We start from the raw sequence: 18,853 nt of genomic DNA on the forward strand, positions 1-18,853 counted from the left end.
TCAACTTTGAATTATTGATATCTTCAGTGATTGACAGCGTACCTAGTAATAATGATTCAATGAAAAAGGCACAAAAACAAGTTGGAATAAAATCACTTACATGTAAATACACTATTAAAGCTTAAGTTCTTACTTATCTGCTGTATTTTCATTTGTCTTGCATTTTGGGTTTCTGGCAACTTTATATTTAGTTTAAGTCAGTCTGGTTTAGTTTGTGCTGAAAAGGGGATGCCATGCATGCAGGGTAATTAAAAGTGTAAAACTAAACTAAACTGAACAAAGACAAAAATGAAAACAAAGAAAATCTACAAAAAATAATCAAGATGAATTCATATCTGCCATAAAATACAATACAGAAGCAAGCATCCAGCTAAAATCTGAATTTACAGACCACAAAGTAACTAACCAAAATAATGTGGATGCAGCCACAATGTGCAATATTGTAAATAAATACTTTCTAAATGCCAAGTGTGAAATGTTAACTGGAAACTTGTCCTTCTCTCACTTTCATCTTCTCAAAATCACAAACATGGACTGCATATAGGGAAATGTGTGGTACAGCAGCCTGTGCAGAAAGCTTCATTCTATTTACTTATTTTACAATACATTTTTTTTTATGTTTTTATCCTGCAGCCTCCAAAATTGATTCAACAAATGGCTGACCTAGGCATACGCGAGAACACAGTTTCAGACAAACACACACAATATATGATATTTGAGAAGTGGTGCCAAATTAGTTACTGGTTGCTGACAGGTCACAAGTGACAGTATTTTCCCTCATATTTCCTTACAATATAAAACCCACTAACAATCCCAACAGACACAGAGACTGACAACAATTTAGGCAAGAAAAAATGTGGTGAGCTTGGGGACAACTATTATCTGACTATTGTCATGAAATACATCTTGTTAGGACCGAGATGGAAATTGTGCATTTAGCATGGTTTTGGCAAAAAATATGGCTATTTGGAACACATTGAGGACACAGATGGACAGCAGAGAAGTGGATTATGCTGCAAGAGTTTTTATGGTCATTTGCTGCTTTTTTCCCCACTGTGAAAACTGGTCACAATTGGAAACCATTAACTGACATGAAATCAAACTTTCTGCAGCCACATTTCAAGGCTATAAAATGGGTGTGGGCTTGATACTCCAATCAAACATATTTAATAATGAGAACTTGAGAAAAATTGTAAAATAGCAATGCTATGTCTTTCTCAGAGGCTGAAATCATTCTTTTGATCATCCTTAATTCATATCCATAGACACAAACCCAGCTAGCCAAGGCATGCTCCGGTGGTAGTGAGTTGTATCAAACTGTTAATCATTGCAAAATTCTATCAGCATATCCCTTCTGGGACAAAGATACTGCACATTTCAAAAAAACTAGAGAACAGAAATAATCAGTTCTGTATGAGTGCGAATCAGATTTTTAAATGAAAGCTATTTCATTCCTGCTGTCATTTATTGACTTAACAACTGGGGATGAATGCTTTTGCACAAAACCTATTGTGAAACAAGTGATTAGCAGACATGCATTACAGCGGATCACCGTAGTCTTCCACTGTGCTGTCGGAATAAGGAAACCGGTGCAAGTATTAGTTAGCATTGGTATTATAACAAGCAATATCTGTGCTATCAGTATCAATACAATCCAAATAGTATCCAGCCATACACAATTTCATGCAGAAACAGACACCCAAAGGCCAGAGAGCACATTGATATTCCACACCTGTATGACTCCTGACAGCTCCACAGCAACACACTGTCTGAGGAATTGGACACGAGACACTACAATGGAGAAGCTGTTACAAAGCTGCTCTGGAGCAGAGAGGTTCCCATCAGCATGACCAGCAACAGTCACATACACAAACACACGTACACACAGCGCTAGTACACAAGTGTCCGTGCCCCTGAACTGTCCCTGACACACACACACACACACACACACACACACAAACAGACGTCACTGTTATAGTTGGTCATTTCTGCATTTATCTGCATGGATTCTTTTTACAATTCACTGCCGTCAGATGCGGTTCGTATGCTCCATGTCCAGCACACATGCACACAGGCATTTTAACATGCAAATTCAATACCAGTTCAAGGCGGTCAGTTCAGCAAGCAATACAACTTCACTCCAACTTGACTCAGTTCAACACCAACACCAACCACAACCACACAACCCTCGGGACCACACAGTCTCTCTTTATAAAAGTAACAATGGTGACAGTTCAATAACACACAGTAAACAGAGCTATTTACACAATCCGTGGAGCTATTTGTTAAACACAACAAGTACACGCTGAAAGGGTATGTCTAAAACCCTGCTGAAACATACGACATGGGAGGAAATATTAAAATGATTTCATAAATAAGGAAAATCAGGCAGCAGCACTGGAGGGGGCAATATCGACACAGCAAAGTAAACAGGTGCAATACTAACAGGCTGCAAGGACAGTGGGGTTTAGTCGGGCAAGAGGACAGGCAGGAGAAATATGCTTTTACAACACTGCCCCCCTCTGTTGATGAACGTAACTGCAGCGCAACACATTTTCATTCTGGACATTTTGCACCACCTGAACATCAAAGGGTTTCGCTCAAAGGATCTGTGAGCCCTTTCATAGCGATTATTCTTATGATATAACCAATCCCTGTAAAAGTCTGAGGGGAAAGCTAGCTTTTGATTTCATGCTGTCAGGAGCAGATGTAGATGTCCATAATACTCCCATTCGAAGAAATATGCATCTGGAAAACATTAAGGGAGCGATGGGAGTATGTGAGCAGTAAGCATGATTTGGTTCAAAATGAGCAATCGGAAAAAGAGTCTGTGTCTTGAGCTTTTCGAATGGCCCCTCGCCACAATATGGATGAGATTAAACAAGACTTAAAGGCATCCGCGGTGTAAAGGGGTCACTTTCAACATTAAGCTCTGAGCATAATCGCTTCCTTTCCCATTTTTGCTCCAGGAACTCATCATGGAGTGTGAGTGCCCTCACTCAGAGAGAGATACAGGTGATGGCAGATAGGGAAGACAAGGACTCTGCTTATTTTCAGCAATGTCATAAATCAAGATGAGTCTCACTATTGTGTTATTTTGTCTTTTTTTTTTCCCGCTCTCATTCTTGCTCTCTATCTCGGCTCTCTCTGTCTTGCTTCCTTCATAGATGTATGCCATCTCATATCCCGTCAATAACCTGTTAATGGGCTCCGGCAGTCAGATAATAGTGCCGGCTGAAGAACAGCGGGCAGATAAGGGCAAGCTTCTGGCTTACAAGCCAGACAGAGAGCTTTTGATGAGCAGGAGGCTGGGGATTGGAAAGGGAGGAGTGGGGGTGGTGGATGAGGTAGCACCCCAAGGTAGCAGGAGGGCCATGAGGTCAGATCTGACCTGAGTGCAGCTAATGTCTAATAATGACATGATAACACTGAGGTGTACATACTATGGCCATCATTACAGAGGAGCCGGGAAGACTTGACGAGAAAGACAAAGAGGCAAAGTGTTTTTTTTAATCCTTCGGATGAGGCAGGTGTTTTACATCTGCTGTCTCATGAAATGAATGTTTTGGCTCTTACAAGTCCATATCCTTTGCTGATTCATGGTTTCATGCACCAGCAGTGATGTGAGGTTAAGCAAGGGCCACTTTGTCGCCAGCTGCGCGTTGTCTGGAGCCTCCCGTGCCTGACATCACCACCGCCACTTCACAGAGGCAACACCCCGGAGGTAGGTGTCTCCCTGTGTCATCCGCTGGTTTGCTTCCTCAGCAAGTCTGTAGCTGCGTGATGCTTTCCAAGCACAGATCAGCATCCGTTCAACCCATTCATCACAGCCCACTAGGCGCACAGCAGACCCACATATGGCTCCAGGCCCCTCTTCCCCTCCAGAACTGCAATCTCGGCATATTAACCATATCAATTTTTTAACGATCCCACAAGGCAGCATTTTTAAGACTTGTTGAAATAATCATGAGGTGCTTGTTGGGTAATGCACTCTGTTTCAATGAGCGCACTGTGAGAAAAGAAGAGCTGGGAGCCGGTGAGACAGAGGCAAGCCAACAGAGACTGGTCATTATGTATGCATTGCGGCGAAACCAATCTTTGTTGAGCCTGTCCTCGGTTGTTTTTAAAAGGATACTTCACTGGACGCAATCAAATTAGCAAGAACATCACTGATATGGGGTAATAACCCTAAATTGAATTTCTGCACAGGCTAAAGTGTCCCCTCTCTGCAGAATCAATTGCTGTGAAGAGAAAAGGAGGACAGGAAGAGGGCATTCATAGTTAGCAGACCTTTAAAAAGTACACCAGAGATGCAGGCATGAGCGGGCTATTTTCACGCTCTGGAGCCCTGCCATAATGTGCGCCTGCCGACTACTACGATAGATGCCATCTATCCAATTATGCTAATTAATTTGAATTACCTTACAGCTCCCATCATTGAAAGTGAAATCGGGTCAGCTTTCCATTTCTGCATTTGCATGAATACAATTCTCTTTCACTGTTTGGGTGCTAAGAGCCGCACACGGCGCGCTCTGGCAGCCTAGTGGCTGTGCTAACTGAACAGAGAGTATGACAACAACAAGCAATTAGCTAGACAGCCTCCTGTTAGCTCTGCCACTGGCTGACACTGCTGTATGCTGTGCTGTAGTGAGCCAAGGATGTTACTGTACTCGGCTACTGTTGTGGCTCAGTCATTACTGTACACATACATTGACATTTCAGGCATTTTGCTGACATTTAAAACCATTATGGGTAATAATGAGCGTGATAAAAATAAACCTAACTTATTATAAGCAACCAGTAGGGTCAAGGGTGAAAGCCAGAATAGGTGGGTGTAGCACATTTTCCTCACTTATGCTTCCTCAATAGTGCGTTTAAGCACAAAAAACAACAACCCCTAACAGACAAGCCTCCTCATGGCTGCAGTGACACAACAGCTGTGCAGTTCTGTAGGAGTAACATCAGGGAGAGGTTTCACTAAGGATGATCCATCATCTGACTACTGAGTCAGGATACAGCTGGGAGCCACAGAGACAATGTTACTGCGTTGGGATGACAGTGCTGTCATGTGCTTGTCCTTGTGTTTTTCTTGCACAAATACTGTTCTCGTGATAGGAAGTGTGTCGACAGAGACCACAAAGTGTAATCGTGTCTACTGATATGGGGACTTGCTGGAGTTATCCAGCAATGACACGGCTGAATACAAGGAAAAATACAGCCAGCAATCCCAGTGAGGGACCTGGAGACCTAGGTGACCCTGAATCATATGAACACAGACATGCACACGAATACAAAATATATAATTACACAAGTCTGTAGGGTTTCTGTTTGTGTGGCCAAGAGATGCAAAAGTGGCTCTTTATAAATCAAAGGCAACCAAATTGACCTTTAATTAGTCACCTATATAATTACTGTTGCCCTACTGGTAAATATATAAAGGACCCGCAATGTCATCAAGTACATGCCACTGCACTAACTACACAATATCCTAATTAACACAGGATGAAAAATAAAGTTAGATTTGTCTGTGTTCTAGCATGCAGTGTTTTTGTGTCATCATATAGTGTTACATTAGCACACTATAGCATCAAACTAGACTCCAACTAATTCACTTAGTGCTCCAGTTAGCAGAGAGAAACGGAATCATTGTGTGAGCTACAATAGCCCATTACCCGTGAGTTAAAGAGCTCCATCAGTCCCCGACACCTCCTCCTCCTCGTCCCTCCCGGTGAGAGGAGCAAGTTAGGCAGTGGCTGCCACACAGGCAGTAATGAGCAGGCCGCAGGCCCATTTGTGCTGGGAAAGAATAGGTCCCTAATGAACCACTGAAGACACTTAGGTCCACTGAGTCAAGATTGAAATGTGCCACTGATGGCCGATAGGAGGTTGTGTCAGCTCAACCAGAGAGCAGAAAAGGCAAAAAATAGCTCTTGGTTGAAAATGACGGTGTTTTGGATGATAAAAGTTCTTTGTGAACTTTGTGGGTTCACCAAAGTATGCTGAGCCTTTATGTTTGCCAGGCAGAAGAAACCTTTCAGAGCTGCCTTCCTCCTCCTCCTTCTTCTTCTTCAGACTATGCAGTAATAATAAAAGGAATATCATCCACTATGAGAATGAGATTTTAATTCACATTATGTGTCAGCCACACACCGACTGGGAAAAAGGTGTTCAAATATATGCACTGTCAACCCCCCTTCTGACATGCTCAATTCCCTTCTTTTATTTACCGTGTCTTGAGACATTATCAAGCCTGCGCAGGCTATCTGTCTCTTTTTTTATGATGACACAAGTTTTTCTTGGAGCACCATTTCTACTGAAGTAAAACTTTTGAGTGCGTGAGTTATGAATCCTCAGCTGCAACATCAAGCACAACCCTTCTTCTTCCCCGTGTAATAAATTTAAGAGGATGACTTCCACACCACACTCCCTGAGTCAGAGCAGACAAAGTGCACTTCTAGCACTTTTCATCGGGGGCCTCACCCTTGCCCCAAGCTGCACTCTTCACCTGTCTGGAAAAAGTCAAAGCTATTTTGTTTTACAAGCTGAATAATAAGAGAAATATAAAACAAAAACACATTCCCATATCACTTAAAAGAAGTACTGTAAATATTTGTAGAATGTCCTTTTACTCCCTGAGGCAGGACATCTGTATAATTAATAATATGTTCATTGTCATCTCGTCTGGACGGATGAGAGTTTAAACAGGGAGGGTTTATAACTTTCCAGCTATTGGCACATTACTTTTTGGGAGTAGCCTCATCTGAACTGTTGTTTTGTCCAGTGAAGCCTCTGAAGAGGGAAGACTAATAGGCCCTGCAGGGCGTATTGTTTAACAGAAAGTGGCATTTCCCACTGCGGTGACTCAGATCTAAGGGCAGGGGCGACACCCACCCATAGCTTGGACGGCCAGCATTGCGGGGAGCAGGAGGGACAGCATGGTCTTCCAGAGTGGATTCAAACCGCAGGTCAACTTCTTCAGACACAGCGCTGCAGGGGAAAAAAAAACAAGACAAGTGAGGAGGAGGAGGAGGAAGACTAATAACACAGAACACAAAAACAGCAAAATAAGAAGATGTGTGGATAGAAGGGTGATTAAGAAGTGATAGAAACAGAATAGGGTGTTTTCTAATGATTTGTTTTAGCTTGAGCTCTCATGTGGATGGATTTGGAGATAATGAGACAATCCAACATATTCCCAGGAGTAACGGCTATTTGAATGTCTAGAATCATTTGTTGGCAACTTATAAACTTATCTGAAAGTAAGTCTGAAGGTGACTATTTCAGGTTTTTCTCTTGGCCCGCTCACAACTTTTCTCTTTCAGACGGAGTGGAGCTGTGATGACAAATGGGGATTTCCAAAGTTGACAGGAAACAGCCAAGTCATTCTCTTTTCTTTTAGAGGGGAAAACACTACTTCGGGAGTGAGTAGAGACAGACAAAACGATCCCCTCCCCGTCTACTGCCACTCTACCATGCATGAAATATTTATTATAGATATATATCTCAGAGAGATTGGTAGAGGTCACTATTTGTATGTGTCTTTGTTGAGACAAAAATACTTTTTTTTTCCATTGCTATGAAGTCATTGTTCTACAAGTCACCTATTAAAAATAAGTGGGATAAGACAACAGTACAAAAGCAAATTCCCTGTGTCGGTTTCAGTGTCTATGTTTGCTAGTTGCAGGTCTACTGGGATGAATGAAAGATGCACCGATTTACCAGCTGAACATCATTATCAGATGATATTTGTTGACTGACACTGGCCTATCAGCAAAAAAACACACAATATCAGTGGCCAGTGTTTATCTGTTGTGTCGCATCAATTTTGTGCTGGCTAAATGTTGTGTTGGTTATTTCCAATTTGGATATTCCCACAACTTGTACACAAATACAAACAAAACAAAGAACAAAATAACATCTATACACATGTATCGGTCAAGAATTTCAGAATTTGTGCATCCCTAAAAAAAAAACAATAAGACAAATACATATTGTGCACAGCTGGATAAACACTATGCATTGTGTACATGTGTGGAGAAAAAAGAGTAAGACAGAAACAAAGAAATAGTGAGAGGGGGAGAGTTTGTTAATAGAACAGACATACTCAGCATTTTAAATATTGAGCAAACAGGGTATTTCCACTTAATGTAAGAATAGTGACCCCACTGAAAAATAAAAGTAAAGTAGAAAGTAATTTAAGTAATAGAATATCTTCTCCAGATATCTTTTTTGTGTTGGAAAGTGCAATATTCTTGCTGCTGTTTGTGAATGTCAGTATTTTGATGTATTGTGTTGATTTGTCTTGCTACGTTAATCTGTGTGAGCTCTGTATGGGGTTGCTGCGAGATGGTTGTTGTTCATTTAATGAGCTTCAAACAGAGGTTTCTGAAAGAGACATATCCCCGAGCAGAAAAGGATGGGAGCAACAATTTAGCGGCAGTCACACATCATTTCTTTTCCTATCAATAACTGATTTAACATGGTATCATTTCTTAGCACGTATGGGAAAGGGCACATAAGCTTCCTCATTACATCACTTGGACAACATTTGGGACATTTGTGCACAAACTGTAAAGCTCATTTATTTAAACAACAGTCATATTGTACATATTGTCTTTTCTTGTTTTTATAATATTTCCTTCATGTTAGTGTCAATTTTCTATTTTCTAGTCAAGTCAAGTCAACTTTATGTCAGAACGTGCAATACACTGCACGACCATACAGCACAAGATGAAATCTTCAGTCCTCGTCGGACCCCCGGTGCAAACATGCTAATAAAAAAAAAAATTGAAAAATAGAAAAGATATAAAATAAACAATCAACAAGACATAAAATAAACAATCAACAATCAGAATAAGAATAAAGGCACTTGATTATTTACAGGGTGAAATAAAATTCTATTCTATTCTATTAATCCTATTCTATTTTCTATTCATGCTTTTTGACTTGCAGTACTTGCTTTCATCTTTATTTATATTTTTCCCGCACTAGTTTTATTGTTATGCACAAATATACCGAAACAAATTCCTTGTATGTGAAAACCTACTTAGCAATAAACCCCGATTCTGATATCGCTTCATGGTGAGTTATCCACATGGGCCCAGTCTGCCAGCACTCTCTACTGCTTTCCTATGAATAGCTGTCTGTACAATGAGAGAATTCAATTATTCTGGTGGCATGAGTTTCTGTCTGTAGAAAAATTAGACAATCCTGGGGAAAAGTGGTACAGACTATGTGTTGCTTTCAGCCCATTTGTTCATTGTCTAGTGTGTCTATAGGGGTGCTTTCCTCTGTGTCTTTTTTTAGATGTGACCAGTGGGAGTCACCAAAGGAAAGGTAAGGAAAGCATAACACACTGTGTCTTTAAGGCTTGGGGTTTTATCCAGAGACTTCTATTTTGACCATGTGCGCAATATGGTGCATATTTTAAGATGGTGCTTATGAGTGAACATGTTTTCTGTCCACACTAATATTCTCAGAGCACTTTAAAAGGCTCTGCATTGACAGCGAGGCATTGAAAGCAGTCAAATCCCATTTTCTCCCTGTCTTTTAGTTTCTTTATCGACAAAATTGTGTCTTACCCCCACCCCCGTCTTAAGAGTTTGGCTGAATGAGTTATGGCATGTCTGGTTAATTGGTTTAGTTTGGCAGTGTAACATTGCAGTTTCACCCTTTTTAAGCTTTGTGATCACACAATACATATGCTGTCACATGCATTTTGTTTGGTTTCTGTTAGACAACTGCATGTATGACTGTGGACTGATAGAAAATACCAATGACAAAGTTAACTTCTAAAGGTTTTCCATATCCACACTGTCTTTTTAACATTTAATCCACCTGTAGTTTCTAATTAGAGGGAAGTATTTCCAACTTTATTTACGTCATCTTGCCACATGAGGGGTACCCAGCGTTTACAGCTAACTACTGTGGCAGCTTCACAACTCCGATAAACAACATCAAGGTGTGGCTCGATGCTCTACCGTCTCCCACCGATCAGCATAAGTGAAACCTTATGTTTGAGCGGCTAAATGTCTACATAAATCTACCATTAGAAGGCCAGCGAAGTTTGATTTTAGATGTTTTGGACATATAAAAGTGCATTTAAACTGGACGGCAGGTATCAAATCAGTCAGGATGTTTTGGTATGAATCATTTCAGTACTGATGTCAGCTGTAGCTCCACCTCACGGCTTAACCAAAATCTTTTCCATGAGGCTCCATTTATGGCTTCAGCAGAGAGGATGTGGGAAGGACTGCAGCTTCATCACAAAGTTTCCATAACAGCACACCCACCACTTGCTCGCGCGGACCAACTCAAAAGAGACTCCTGGAACACTGAACCTCCCGAGATATTTCCCCTCAGAGGCAGGGAATATGTGTTATTCACTGTACAGACGTTCAAAAAACGGGAATAAATATTCAATGAAGAAAGGGCCAGACACATCCCAGCCGTCCTCTCCAAAAGGGTAGGATCTCTGTAAATATATCTGTTAGTTTCCCCCGAAGACAACATGAACAGAAATGTGCCAACACACCCAACCGCAGTCTGACTCTGTCTGTGTTGTGCAGACACCAGGAAGCCATCAAAGGGTTTTCTTTTTTTACTGAATGACTCAAGTACTAAACTGACCCCATGCCAGCACGTAAATGCCTTTTTCTTCCTTTCTTTGTACAATTCAACTGTAACGGTTCGGTTCAATGTCAGAGATCAAAACAAGCTGCGCACACCTGCAAGCCGCCGCCTAAAGAATTTAACGACACAATTAACTTTTACTGTTAGATGGTTGTATTTTAAAAAAAAAGCTCTATTATCCATCAATATGTTAGACCGATGTATCAAAATGATTGCTAGCTCTTTATTCAGATTTCAATGCTGCTGCTGGAATTAACTGAAAATGGCGCTCTCTAAAATGAAGACCGTTAAAAAGGAAAAGAAACAGTCACTGAAGGGCTGTTTGACAGTCTGAATGTATTAAATTTCTTTTAGTGATTGGTCGGCAGCTTTTGAGCCATAATCACCAGTGTATTTCATTCTGTCACAGCGCTAAGGATTATTAAGCTTCTTACTGAGGTCAAAGAAAAGAGAAATGACTCCTAAAGTATCACAGAACATTAAGATTTACAATTCCTCCATGGTCACTGTATCATTGCAGTATTCTTTCGAGAGAACTGTGAGAGTGGTTTTCTAACCGTTTATCTTTTTCCTGACACTACTGCTCTTGACTCCTCTCCCGGATGACAAAGCCATTCTTTAACACTATTATGAATCTGACTGACCTTCTGGGCTAAAACGTGCATTGGCATATGGCTGGCACCACTGCCAAGCACCGCAAACCATTGAGAACCATTCAACCCTCGATGATAGGGACATTTCCAGCCTGGAAGACGCCGGTCCCATCGACGCCTTTCAAATCCATATGGCAGCAGCGGTGAGAGTTTAGCAAGCCCGTCTTAAAGGATGACTGGATTTACCTAATGCAGGGAAATGTTCCCCATAGTAGTCAAGTCAATTAACGCGTTACTCAGTCATATTACACATTAGCTCGTCAAGCTGAAGAAAGGAGAGCCCCATAAACTTCAAGAAAGCTTTCTGGCTCAAATGTTGTATGAAAGTTTTATATTCCAACTTTCTTTATAATTACTAATTTCACACTATGCCATGAATCAGTCCCATACAGCCATCCAATAATAGCCGAGAGAACTAGACTGTATATTTTTATCTGACTGATAATTAGCAAGTGAGGCAGTGACAACTGGAGGGCATATGTGTGTGAAAAAGTGCATAGGATCAGTAGGCAATGTGACAGGCACTCCAAGATCCTGCTTTTGTAAAGCCACAGGAGCCAATTTAGTGTAACCTTTATCTTACAGCAGCCTGACATATGTGCATTAATGTGGAGATGAAATAACAGCATGAACTGCCTACCGTCACAAACTGCAATCACATCTCTGGCCCAAAAAAATAATAATGTGGTAGAGCATCTTGCACAATGTCAAATAACATCATTATCTTGCCACTACATCAGAAATTGGCTCCTGCACAAGTTGTCAGATTGGGAAATACTACATCCTCCTACATCCCACCGGAAACTGTACCTGCCAGCAGAGCACAGCTGCACTATCATGTGATAAGGGCAGCATGAGCCAGGCCACATCCTCACTGCAGCCCGGAGTACGGCATCTCCTGTCATAGTGGTTCCCAACGGATTTTAGCTTGTGACCCCTTAAAAACTAAGGAATGATTACATGCACCCTCCCATTCCTCTATGTGTCCTCTCGCTGTGACCGCTTCAACCAAAGAGTGATTCTTTTTTTCCTTTGGTGTATCTGAATAACTTTTGGAGGAAAACCCTTCATTGGGAAAAAAAAGAAGCAAAGATTAGAAGAAAGTCTGAATAAATAATTATAGTTCAGCGCAGAGGGAATTTTGTTCTCTCTCTCTCCCATTTTTCTATCTTGTTTATCCTGTATTGACCCCTCAGGTTTATTCTGTGAGCCCTTGTTGGGAACCACAATGACCTAACACACCCTGACACAGTTCATCCCATCCACTAGTAAGACAGAGAGACAGAAAAGAAGAAGAAGAATATTAAAAACAAGTCTGAAGTTATGTCCATACATACATATACATACAGAAATAGTATGCAGGCTACTATGCACCCTTAAATAGTTGATTTAGTAGGATTTATTTTAAAAACAACCGACTGACAAAGGATCTCAATGACAGGCTGGGGATAAGTACACCCTCCCCAGTAAATATAAACACATAACTGTTACTTTTAAGTCCCCATTTTGAGTTATGGAAGTTGCGGTTCCACTGAGTCAATGCAGAGATGAAGTGTTGCCTTTTTGTCAAATGGGGGCGCAGTCCTTTTCATTCATTAGCTCAATCTGTGAAACTGTATACTGGAGGCTATTAGCTTAGCACGCATCTGTCTTGCTTTAAAATTATTTAAAAAAAGAAGAAAAAAAAGAGCAGGCATGCCAGTGAACAGAGCCAACTGTGTGAACCAGTCCCCCTGCCCCGGGTTCATGGGGTTCTGCTGCTCCCCGCCAGCTGTTGCTCGTCTTTACAAAATGAAAAGTTGGAACAGTTATCTTTCTCCATTAGCTTACAGGGGATAAGCGGTCTGTTGGCTCTGCTCTTACACACGGTTTCTTAGGGCTTACCATGTTAGGAAGGCGAAACTTAAAAAGCAGCCACCATCCAGCGGCGGCGACTCTCTTCTCTGACCAGCAGCACAGCCGAGGTTATTTTCCAGAGTAGTTCATTCCTCTTGAAAAAAGCACAAGTAGAACCGCTGCCGACGCACACACACTTTGTTTTTGACGGTGGAGAAAGCTGTAGGGGGGATTTTTCAGAGTGTATGGGTATGAGCCATTGATTTGGGGCGCTTCTCTTCACAGAAACCACTCCTTGCTGCTTTGTCCAGCAGTGATGTCATACCGAGGGGGGAAAGAGTCTCGAGAGTCCCGACCCCCGGGTTAACCATTTGTGAACACACCGATATCTACCTCGTTTTATTGCCATAGACTGTATAATAAATGTATGTTTTCATTCATACTGCCCCATACTGCCCACCCGAAATTACTTTTTCATTGTTATAGCCTACCGCATAAGTAGTTTTGAGTTGTCTTACGGACATTGAACGTATCACTGCAGCATAAGCAGTACGTGTGAAACAGATGTACCTACATATAGTATGTGCCCACTATGTATATGTATGTAAGGATATTTGTGTTAATTAATGCAGTTGTTTGATAAATTCAATCTTGGACAGATTGTTGAATATTACATTACTTTTTTAAATTGTGGTATTATCTGATATTGGCATATTTATGCTTTTTAGCTGTATAGTTTATACTTCATACACCAGATTCGCCTCATAATTATACTTTTAGTTAGACTGGAGATCGATGTGGCCTAAAATGAGACACGCAGACCGTGAAACTGTTGCCTGGAATCACATTTCCCCAAGACATGACACAGCTCTGGAAAATATGCAGAAGGAAAATCAATTGGGAACCTTTGGTGTGCAGCACATAGATATTTGACTCTTAAAAGAGGTCTATGGGCACAGTGTAGTGCTTTAGACATCTATCATGTAATGTTTTGGCGGGCTGCAGTGCTTTAGATTGTGTCTTGAGAAATGTGTGTTAATAATAATAATACAGTGAAACGCAGAGAAGTAAAAACTCCTTTGTTTGGACCGGTGGAAGTAAACGTCACGTAGACCACGTGACTGAAACCAGGAAGCGAGCCGAGTGTCAACAATAAGATGGTGAGTGTGCGGTATTTATCACAGAGAAAACAACTGTGCTGGCGCTTCTAAATGATATTTGTTTTGACCTTAACAAGTAATTGTGCAGAAGCAGTTGTATTATAGGAATAGCTCACAGTTACGGAGTGAATCGCTATGCTTTTTAATACGATAAGCAGCTAACCGGGGTTTAGCAGGTTTGCTAACGTAACGTTAACTTTTCCACGTCAATACCTGCAAAAAGATTCCTATGAAGATAATAATGAGCTTCGTCACGACTCCCTCCTCTGAAAACAACTGTGTTATTCGTCTAACCTTTAATCTGTGCAAGTGAGGAAGTGGTACTGAAAAAAAGAGTCCTTATTTTCTCTGACTTAACGTTATCTTTGAATGAAAGCAGAGCGGTAGTGAGCTCATGATATCATTTCCCTTTAGGTAAGAACCCCAGGCTCACAGCAGCGACTACTGATCGAATCTAGCTTGTGTCGTTACCGTCCAGTGTTTGTGTTTGTTTATAAGGTAGAGATGGCTTCTTCAGACTGGCAGCTGTCTTTGAAGCTGATGGATCAACCCAAATCCATCTTCCACTTCCCAGAGATGATGCCGGGGGATGTTTCACCTGGAGGATACAGAGTCGCTACTCTAAAACAACTTGTTGCAGCACAGCTCTCAGACTCCGTCCCAGACCCTGAACTCATAGGTCTGTAACCGCTGTGGTGTTTGAACACAATAAATGATGTGAATAAGATTCTGTGTTTGTGTGTGCTACTGACAGACACATTGTGTATGCTGTCTGATCCGTATCAAAGCGATGTGTTCCGTCTCCTATCAGAGCTGGTCCACTGTGGGCGGAAACTTAAGGATGACCTAACACTGGACGCCTGTGGGATTCAACCGGGATCCACCTTACACATCCTCAAAAAGACATGGCCAGAGCCAGAGAGCAGCCCAGGTCTGTGTGTTTGTCATGTCAGCATTGAAATCCTTGCCTAAGCTGTACTGTAAGCGAAACTGAAAGTCTGAATCTGAACGTGTGCGGTTCTTTTTCTTCCCTAGAGCCTGTGAACAGAGCAACTGCAGCCAGGGAGTTCAGGGTTTTTCATGCTGCTCTTCACTCTCTCAACTCAGCCTACAGAGACTCAGTGAGTAGCAGTCACGCACACATACAGCGGCAAACACAGCGCTGCTCATGGTGACACGCCACTCCTCTTCTAATTCGATTATTATATCTGTAGGAAAACAGTTTTTTGCGCTTGGCCATTCAACTAGAGAAGAGGGTAGGCGGGGGACATGGAGTTATTTGACAGAGGTGGTAAATTGCATCCAAAGAGGTGTGGTAGCTCTCTAATGCCTCACACAGTAAAATGTAAGTAGGTTTTGGAAAGCAGGAGTGCATTAGGGAGTTTTTACTATATTAACTTTCACACACACACACATCCTTCACCTGAGTGATGTGTGAACCGGATCCTGGCCAACTACAAATTAAAGATTATCCTCAACAGGAACAGGTTTAGATATTTTAGGCTGGCACTTCTCCATGGTATACAGGCACAGTCGCTATTAGAACACAAGCATGTTGGCTTGAGTGATAAAAGGATAGTGCGGATAGGAATGTGCATAAACTGTGAGCTACTCACTTGTATTGATATGTATCTACCAATATTGGCACAGATGTGGATGGGCATACAGTTGACAAACCTTTTAAATCAGAACACATCGTCAATAGACTACAGCATCTATAGTGTATTCTGATCTGTCTTGGAATTATTTTATTTTGTGGGTTACATGGGGAACACCAGAGATTTGTTACGTAGCTGATGGTTAAAACATTGTTTGGGAGCTGTAATTTGATTTAACATGTTTTTGTCAAGTGGTCCCATTGGTTGCTGCTCATTTCTGTCTCACAAGCTGCTATATCTCCATCCAAAGGATCTGTAGATAACGCCTATAACAACAGGACTGACTGTCTTTCCCCCACACAGGTATATAAAATGCTGACAAATAAAGAGTCTCTGGATCAGATCATAGTGGCAACACCAGGGCTCAGGTCAGACCCAGTTGCTCTAGGTAAGACCTGCTGAGTTGAATAAATACTGCTATGCCATCTCTTTGCACCATGCACATCTGCAAATAGTAACTGATGTCTACTAACACCCTGTTTACCTGTTCAGGGGTGCTCCAAGACAAAGATCTCTTCGTGCAGTTCACAGACCCTAACATGCTGGATGTGTGAGTGTGGGGTTTCTTCGTTATTGGCTGTGATATGATGTGAAGTGAGTACAGTACAGACACACAAGTGGAAGGGGATTTAAATGTGCTTTTTTGGTGTGTTTCATAGGTTGATCAGTTCACACCCAGCCCTCGTCAATGCCATCATCCTGGTCCTGCACTCTGTGGCAGGCAGCATGCCCGCGCAGTCCAGTGCCAGCTCTTCTCGCAACGTCTCCGCCAGTTCTTACAGCGATATGCCAGGTGAGCAGGAAAGATGGCGCAGTAAACCAGGCGGAATGTACGGCCAGCAAGAGCGGATCGCTAACAGTTAGAAAGAATTGCAGATGCCAAGCTCAAGATATTAAAACCACTGAACTGAGTCGTAACATAAAAGTAGTTTTCAAAGACAATCTTTTATATACTGTAAATTGTTTCACAGACATTATTGTTTACATCTTGTTTTCGTCTTTCCTTTCTAATCTTGTTTTTGATTAGATTTTTAGTAATCAGATGTAGTTGTGTTCTCACTACAAATGCACAAATATTTCTTTTTATCTGGCAGGAGGCTTTATGTTTGAGGGCATGTCTGACGACGACGAAGACTTCCAGTCCGTGAGTCACTGCTTGATACTCAACATCAGATATTATCGCGTAAAAAGGAAAATCGATGATGCTTCTGGGGGGGGGGCTTAATGTCTAAATGTGTGTCTAAATGTGTGTCACAGGGGAGTCCAGCCGGTCCCTCCAACAGAGCAGGAGGCTCAGCAGGAATGCGTCCAGTGTCCCTGAGCCACAGCGGCGCAACGGGCCCCCGACCAATAACACAGAGCGAGCTCGCAACGGCTTTGGCCCTCGCCAGCACTCCTGACAGCAGTGCGGTCACCCCAACAACTTCAAGCCAGGTGAGATTTGTTTACATCTGGAAAAAGATAATCATTTTTTACACATTTATATGTATTAAAAACATCATCTCTGCCACGACACCTGGCTACAATACTGCAGACGAATGCTTTAATATATTTATATCGTTTATTTTTTCTTTTCTTTCATTCTGTCTTTGCTTTAGGCCGACCCCTCCAGTAGTGTAGCCCCAATGTCAGCAGGGACCCCAGTCAGCAACGATCTCTTCAGCCAGGCTCTACAGCAAGCTCTGCAAGCCTCCAACATGTCCGCTCTACAGGTGAGGCTATAAACTCACCGACTAAATCCCACATACTCAGTCCACATGAGGAAATGTACTGTGATAGAACAGTATCTAAATAGTAACTGTCTATCCTTACTGGTAGATGATTTGTGTTTGTGTGGTATAGTGTTACACCCTATACTGCAGCTGTAAAGTTGTTTATGCAGAGCTAAAAATGATTGGTCCTTTACACTGTGGTGACGTTGGTTGGTCTTTGGTCAAAAGAGTTATTCAGCGAATGTGTTTTTGTTTTGGCAGGGCCGCTGGCAGTCCCAGATGCAGCAGCTCAGGGACATGGGGATCCAGGATGAGGAGCTGATGCTGAGGGCGCTGCAGGCCACAGATGGTGACATCCAGGCTGCCCTGGAGCTCATATTTGCTGGAGGCCCAGGACTCTGAGCCTATACCCCACGGACAAAGGCTTTTATAGCGGAGAGAGCTGGAAAGAACTCACTGCCCAGAAATGATAAATGATGTCTTTAGACAGCATACAGATTTTTTTTTCTTACATGTTTACCCCCATTTACATAGAGTACAATTTCAACTGAGCTCCTCAAAGGTCATTACATCCTTTTCTTATTGATGTGACTAGACTTACAGTTTAAATAAACCGAATCATGCTTACCTCATCAGCTTCCTGTTATTTAATAGGTCACCGTAAATGTATAGCATTGGTCTAGCCGGTCTAAGTTCTCTATTGGATGCTGGTGTATTATAAGGTCACCCTGAGCCTGCTCGGATTTCGTTTTTCTTATTTGTTTGCTTCTTAATCGTACAAGCGTGTGTAATCATGTAAGTACTGGGTTGCAGTATTAGAATATGCTGCAAACGCCACACTACATTGTCTACTCCAGCCAGTGTAATTCCCATATTTGTTCACTAGATGGCAATGCAGTAGCTTATTTCTATCCAGCCATGACTGATTGCCATCCTAGCAGACATGCTGCCTATTTGCTTTCTCTCCCAAAATTTAAATCATGTTCTTGATCTGCCCTCTGTTGAACAGTGTTTGAGAAATGGTTGTTTTCATTGTAGTTGTGGGCTTTCATTTGTCAAAGAAGGCAATATGCTTAGACAATAAGAGAAAAAAAAGGAAGTTGCACAGATAAGGTGATAGCTTTATTAACAACCGCTGAGATGTTTCTGTGCTTGTGAGCATTGTTACCATTAGCTGAGCCCCCCCCCCTTTTTTTTTTTTC

General features: G+C 41.8%; 2 protein-coding genes across 12 annotated transcripts in view; one reads left to right on the forward strand and one right to left on the reverse strand.

Annotated features, from left to right (window-relative positions):
* Positions 1-13,430, reverse strand: part of cd276 (CD276 molecule) — a 64,155-nt gene extending 50,725 nt beyond the window's left edge. For 8 of the 9 annotated variants that reach the window (XR_004797524.1, XR_004797523.1, XR_004797529.1 and 5 more), the window contains exons 1-2: positions 13,170-13,430; positions 6,892-6,987 (exon numbers count right to left, since the gene is read on the reverse strand). Coding sequence is in view for 1 of the 9 variants with exons in the window: in XM_035681822.1 (XP_035537715.1) it covers positions 6,892-6,937 (46 nt within the window). In the remaining 8 variants the exon portion in view is untranslated. The remainder of the gene's footprint in view (positions 1-6,891; positions 6,988-13,169) is intronic. The other variant, XM_035681822.1, reaches the window with a different exon arrangement.
* A 702-nt stretch (positions 13,431-14,132) lies between these two features.
* On the forward strand, positions 14,133-18,283 carry LOC118343056 (ubiquitin-like protein 7). Of its 3 annotated transcripts, none has more exons than XM_035681800.1 (11): positions 14,133-14,281; positions 14,784-14,960; positions 15,093-15,212; positions 15,317-15,402; positions 16,243-16,327; positions 16,432-16,489; positions 16,599-16,732; positions 17,034-17,083; positions 17,197-17,373; positions 17,538-17,651; positions 17,913-18,283. In XM_035681800.1, the coding sequence occupies exons 2-11, from the start codon at positions 14,786-14,788 to the stop codon at positions 18,051-18,053; spliced, it is 1,140 nt and encodes a 379-aa protein (XP_035537693.1). In that variant the 5' UTR covers positions 14,133-14,281; positions 14,784-14,785; the 3' UTR covers positions 18,054-18,283. The 3 variants fall into 3 exon arrangements, with proteins under 3 accessions (XP_035537693.1, XP_035537685.1, XP_035537701.1); XM_035681792.1 differs by having other exon boundaries at positions 14,154-14,281; positions 14,780-14,960; XM_035681808.1 differs by lacking the exon at positions 14,133-14,281 and adding an exon at positions 14,357-14,695 and having other exon boundaries at positions 14,780-14,960.
* Positions 18,284-18,853: the final 570 nt, after the last annotated feature.

The sequence above is a fragment of the Morone saxatilis genome, unplaced genomic scaffold, assembly GCF_004916995.1.
Source record: "Morone saxatilis isolate NCDOM2014 unplaced genomic scaffold, NCSU_SB_2.0 Contig11, whole genome shotgun sequence".
NCBI lineage: Eukaryota > Metazoa > Chordata > Actinopteri > Moronidae > Morone > Morone saxatilis.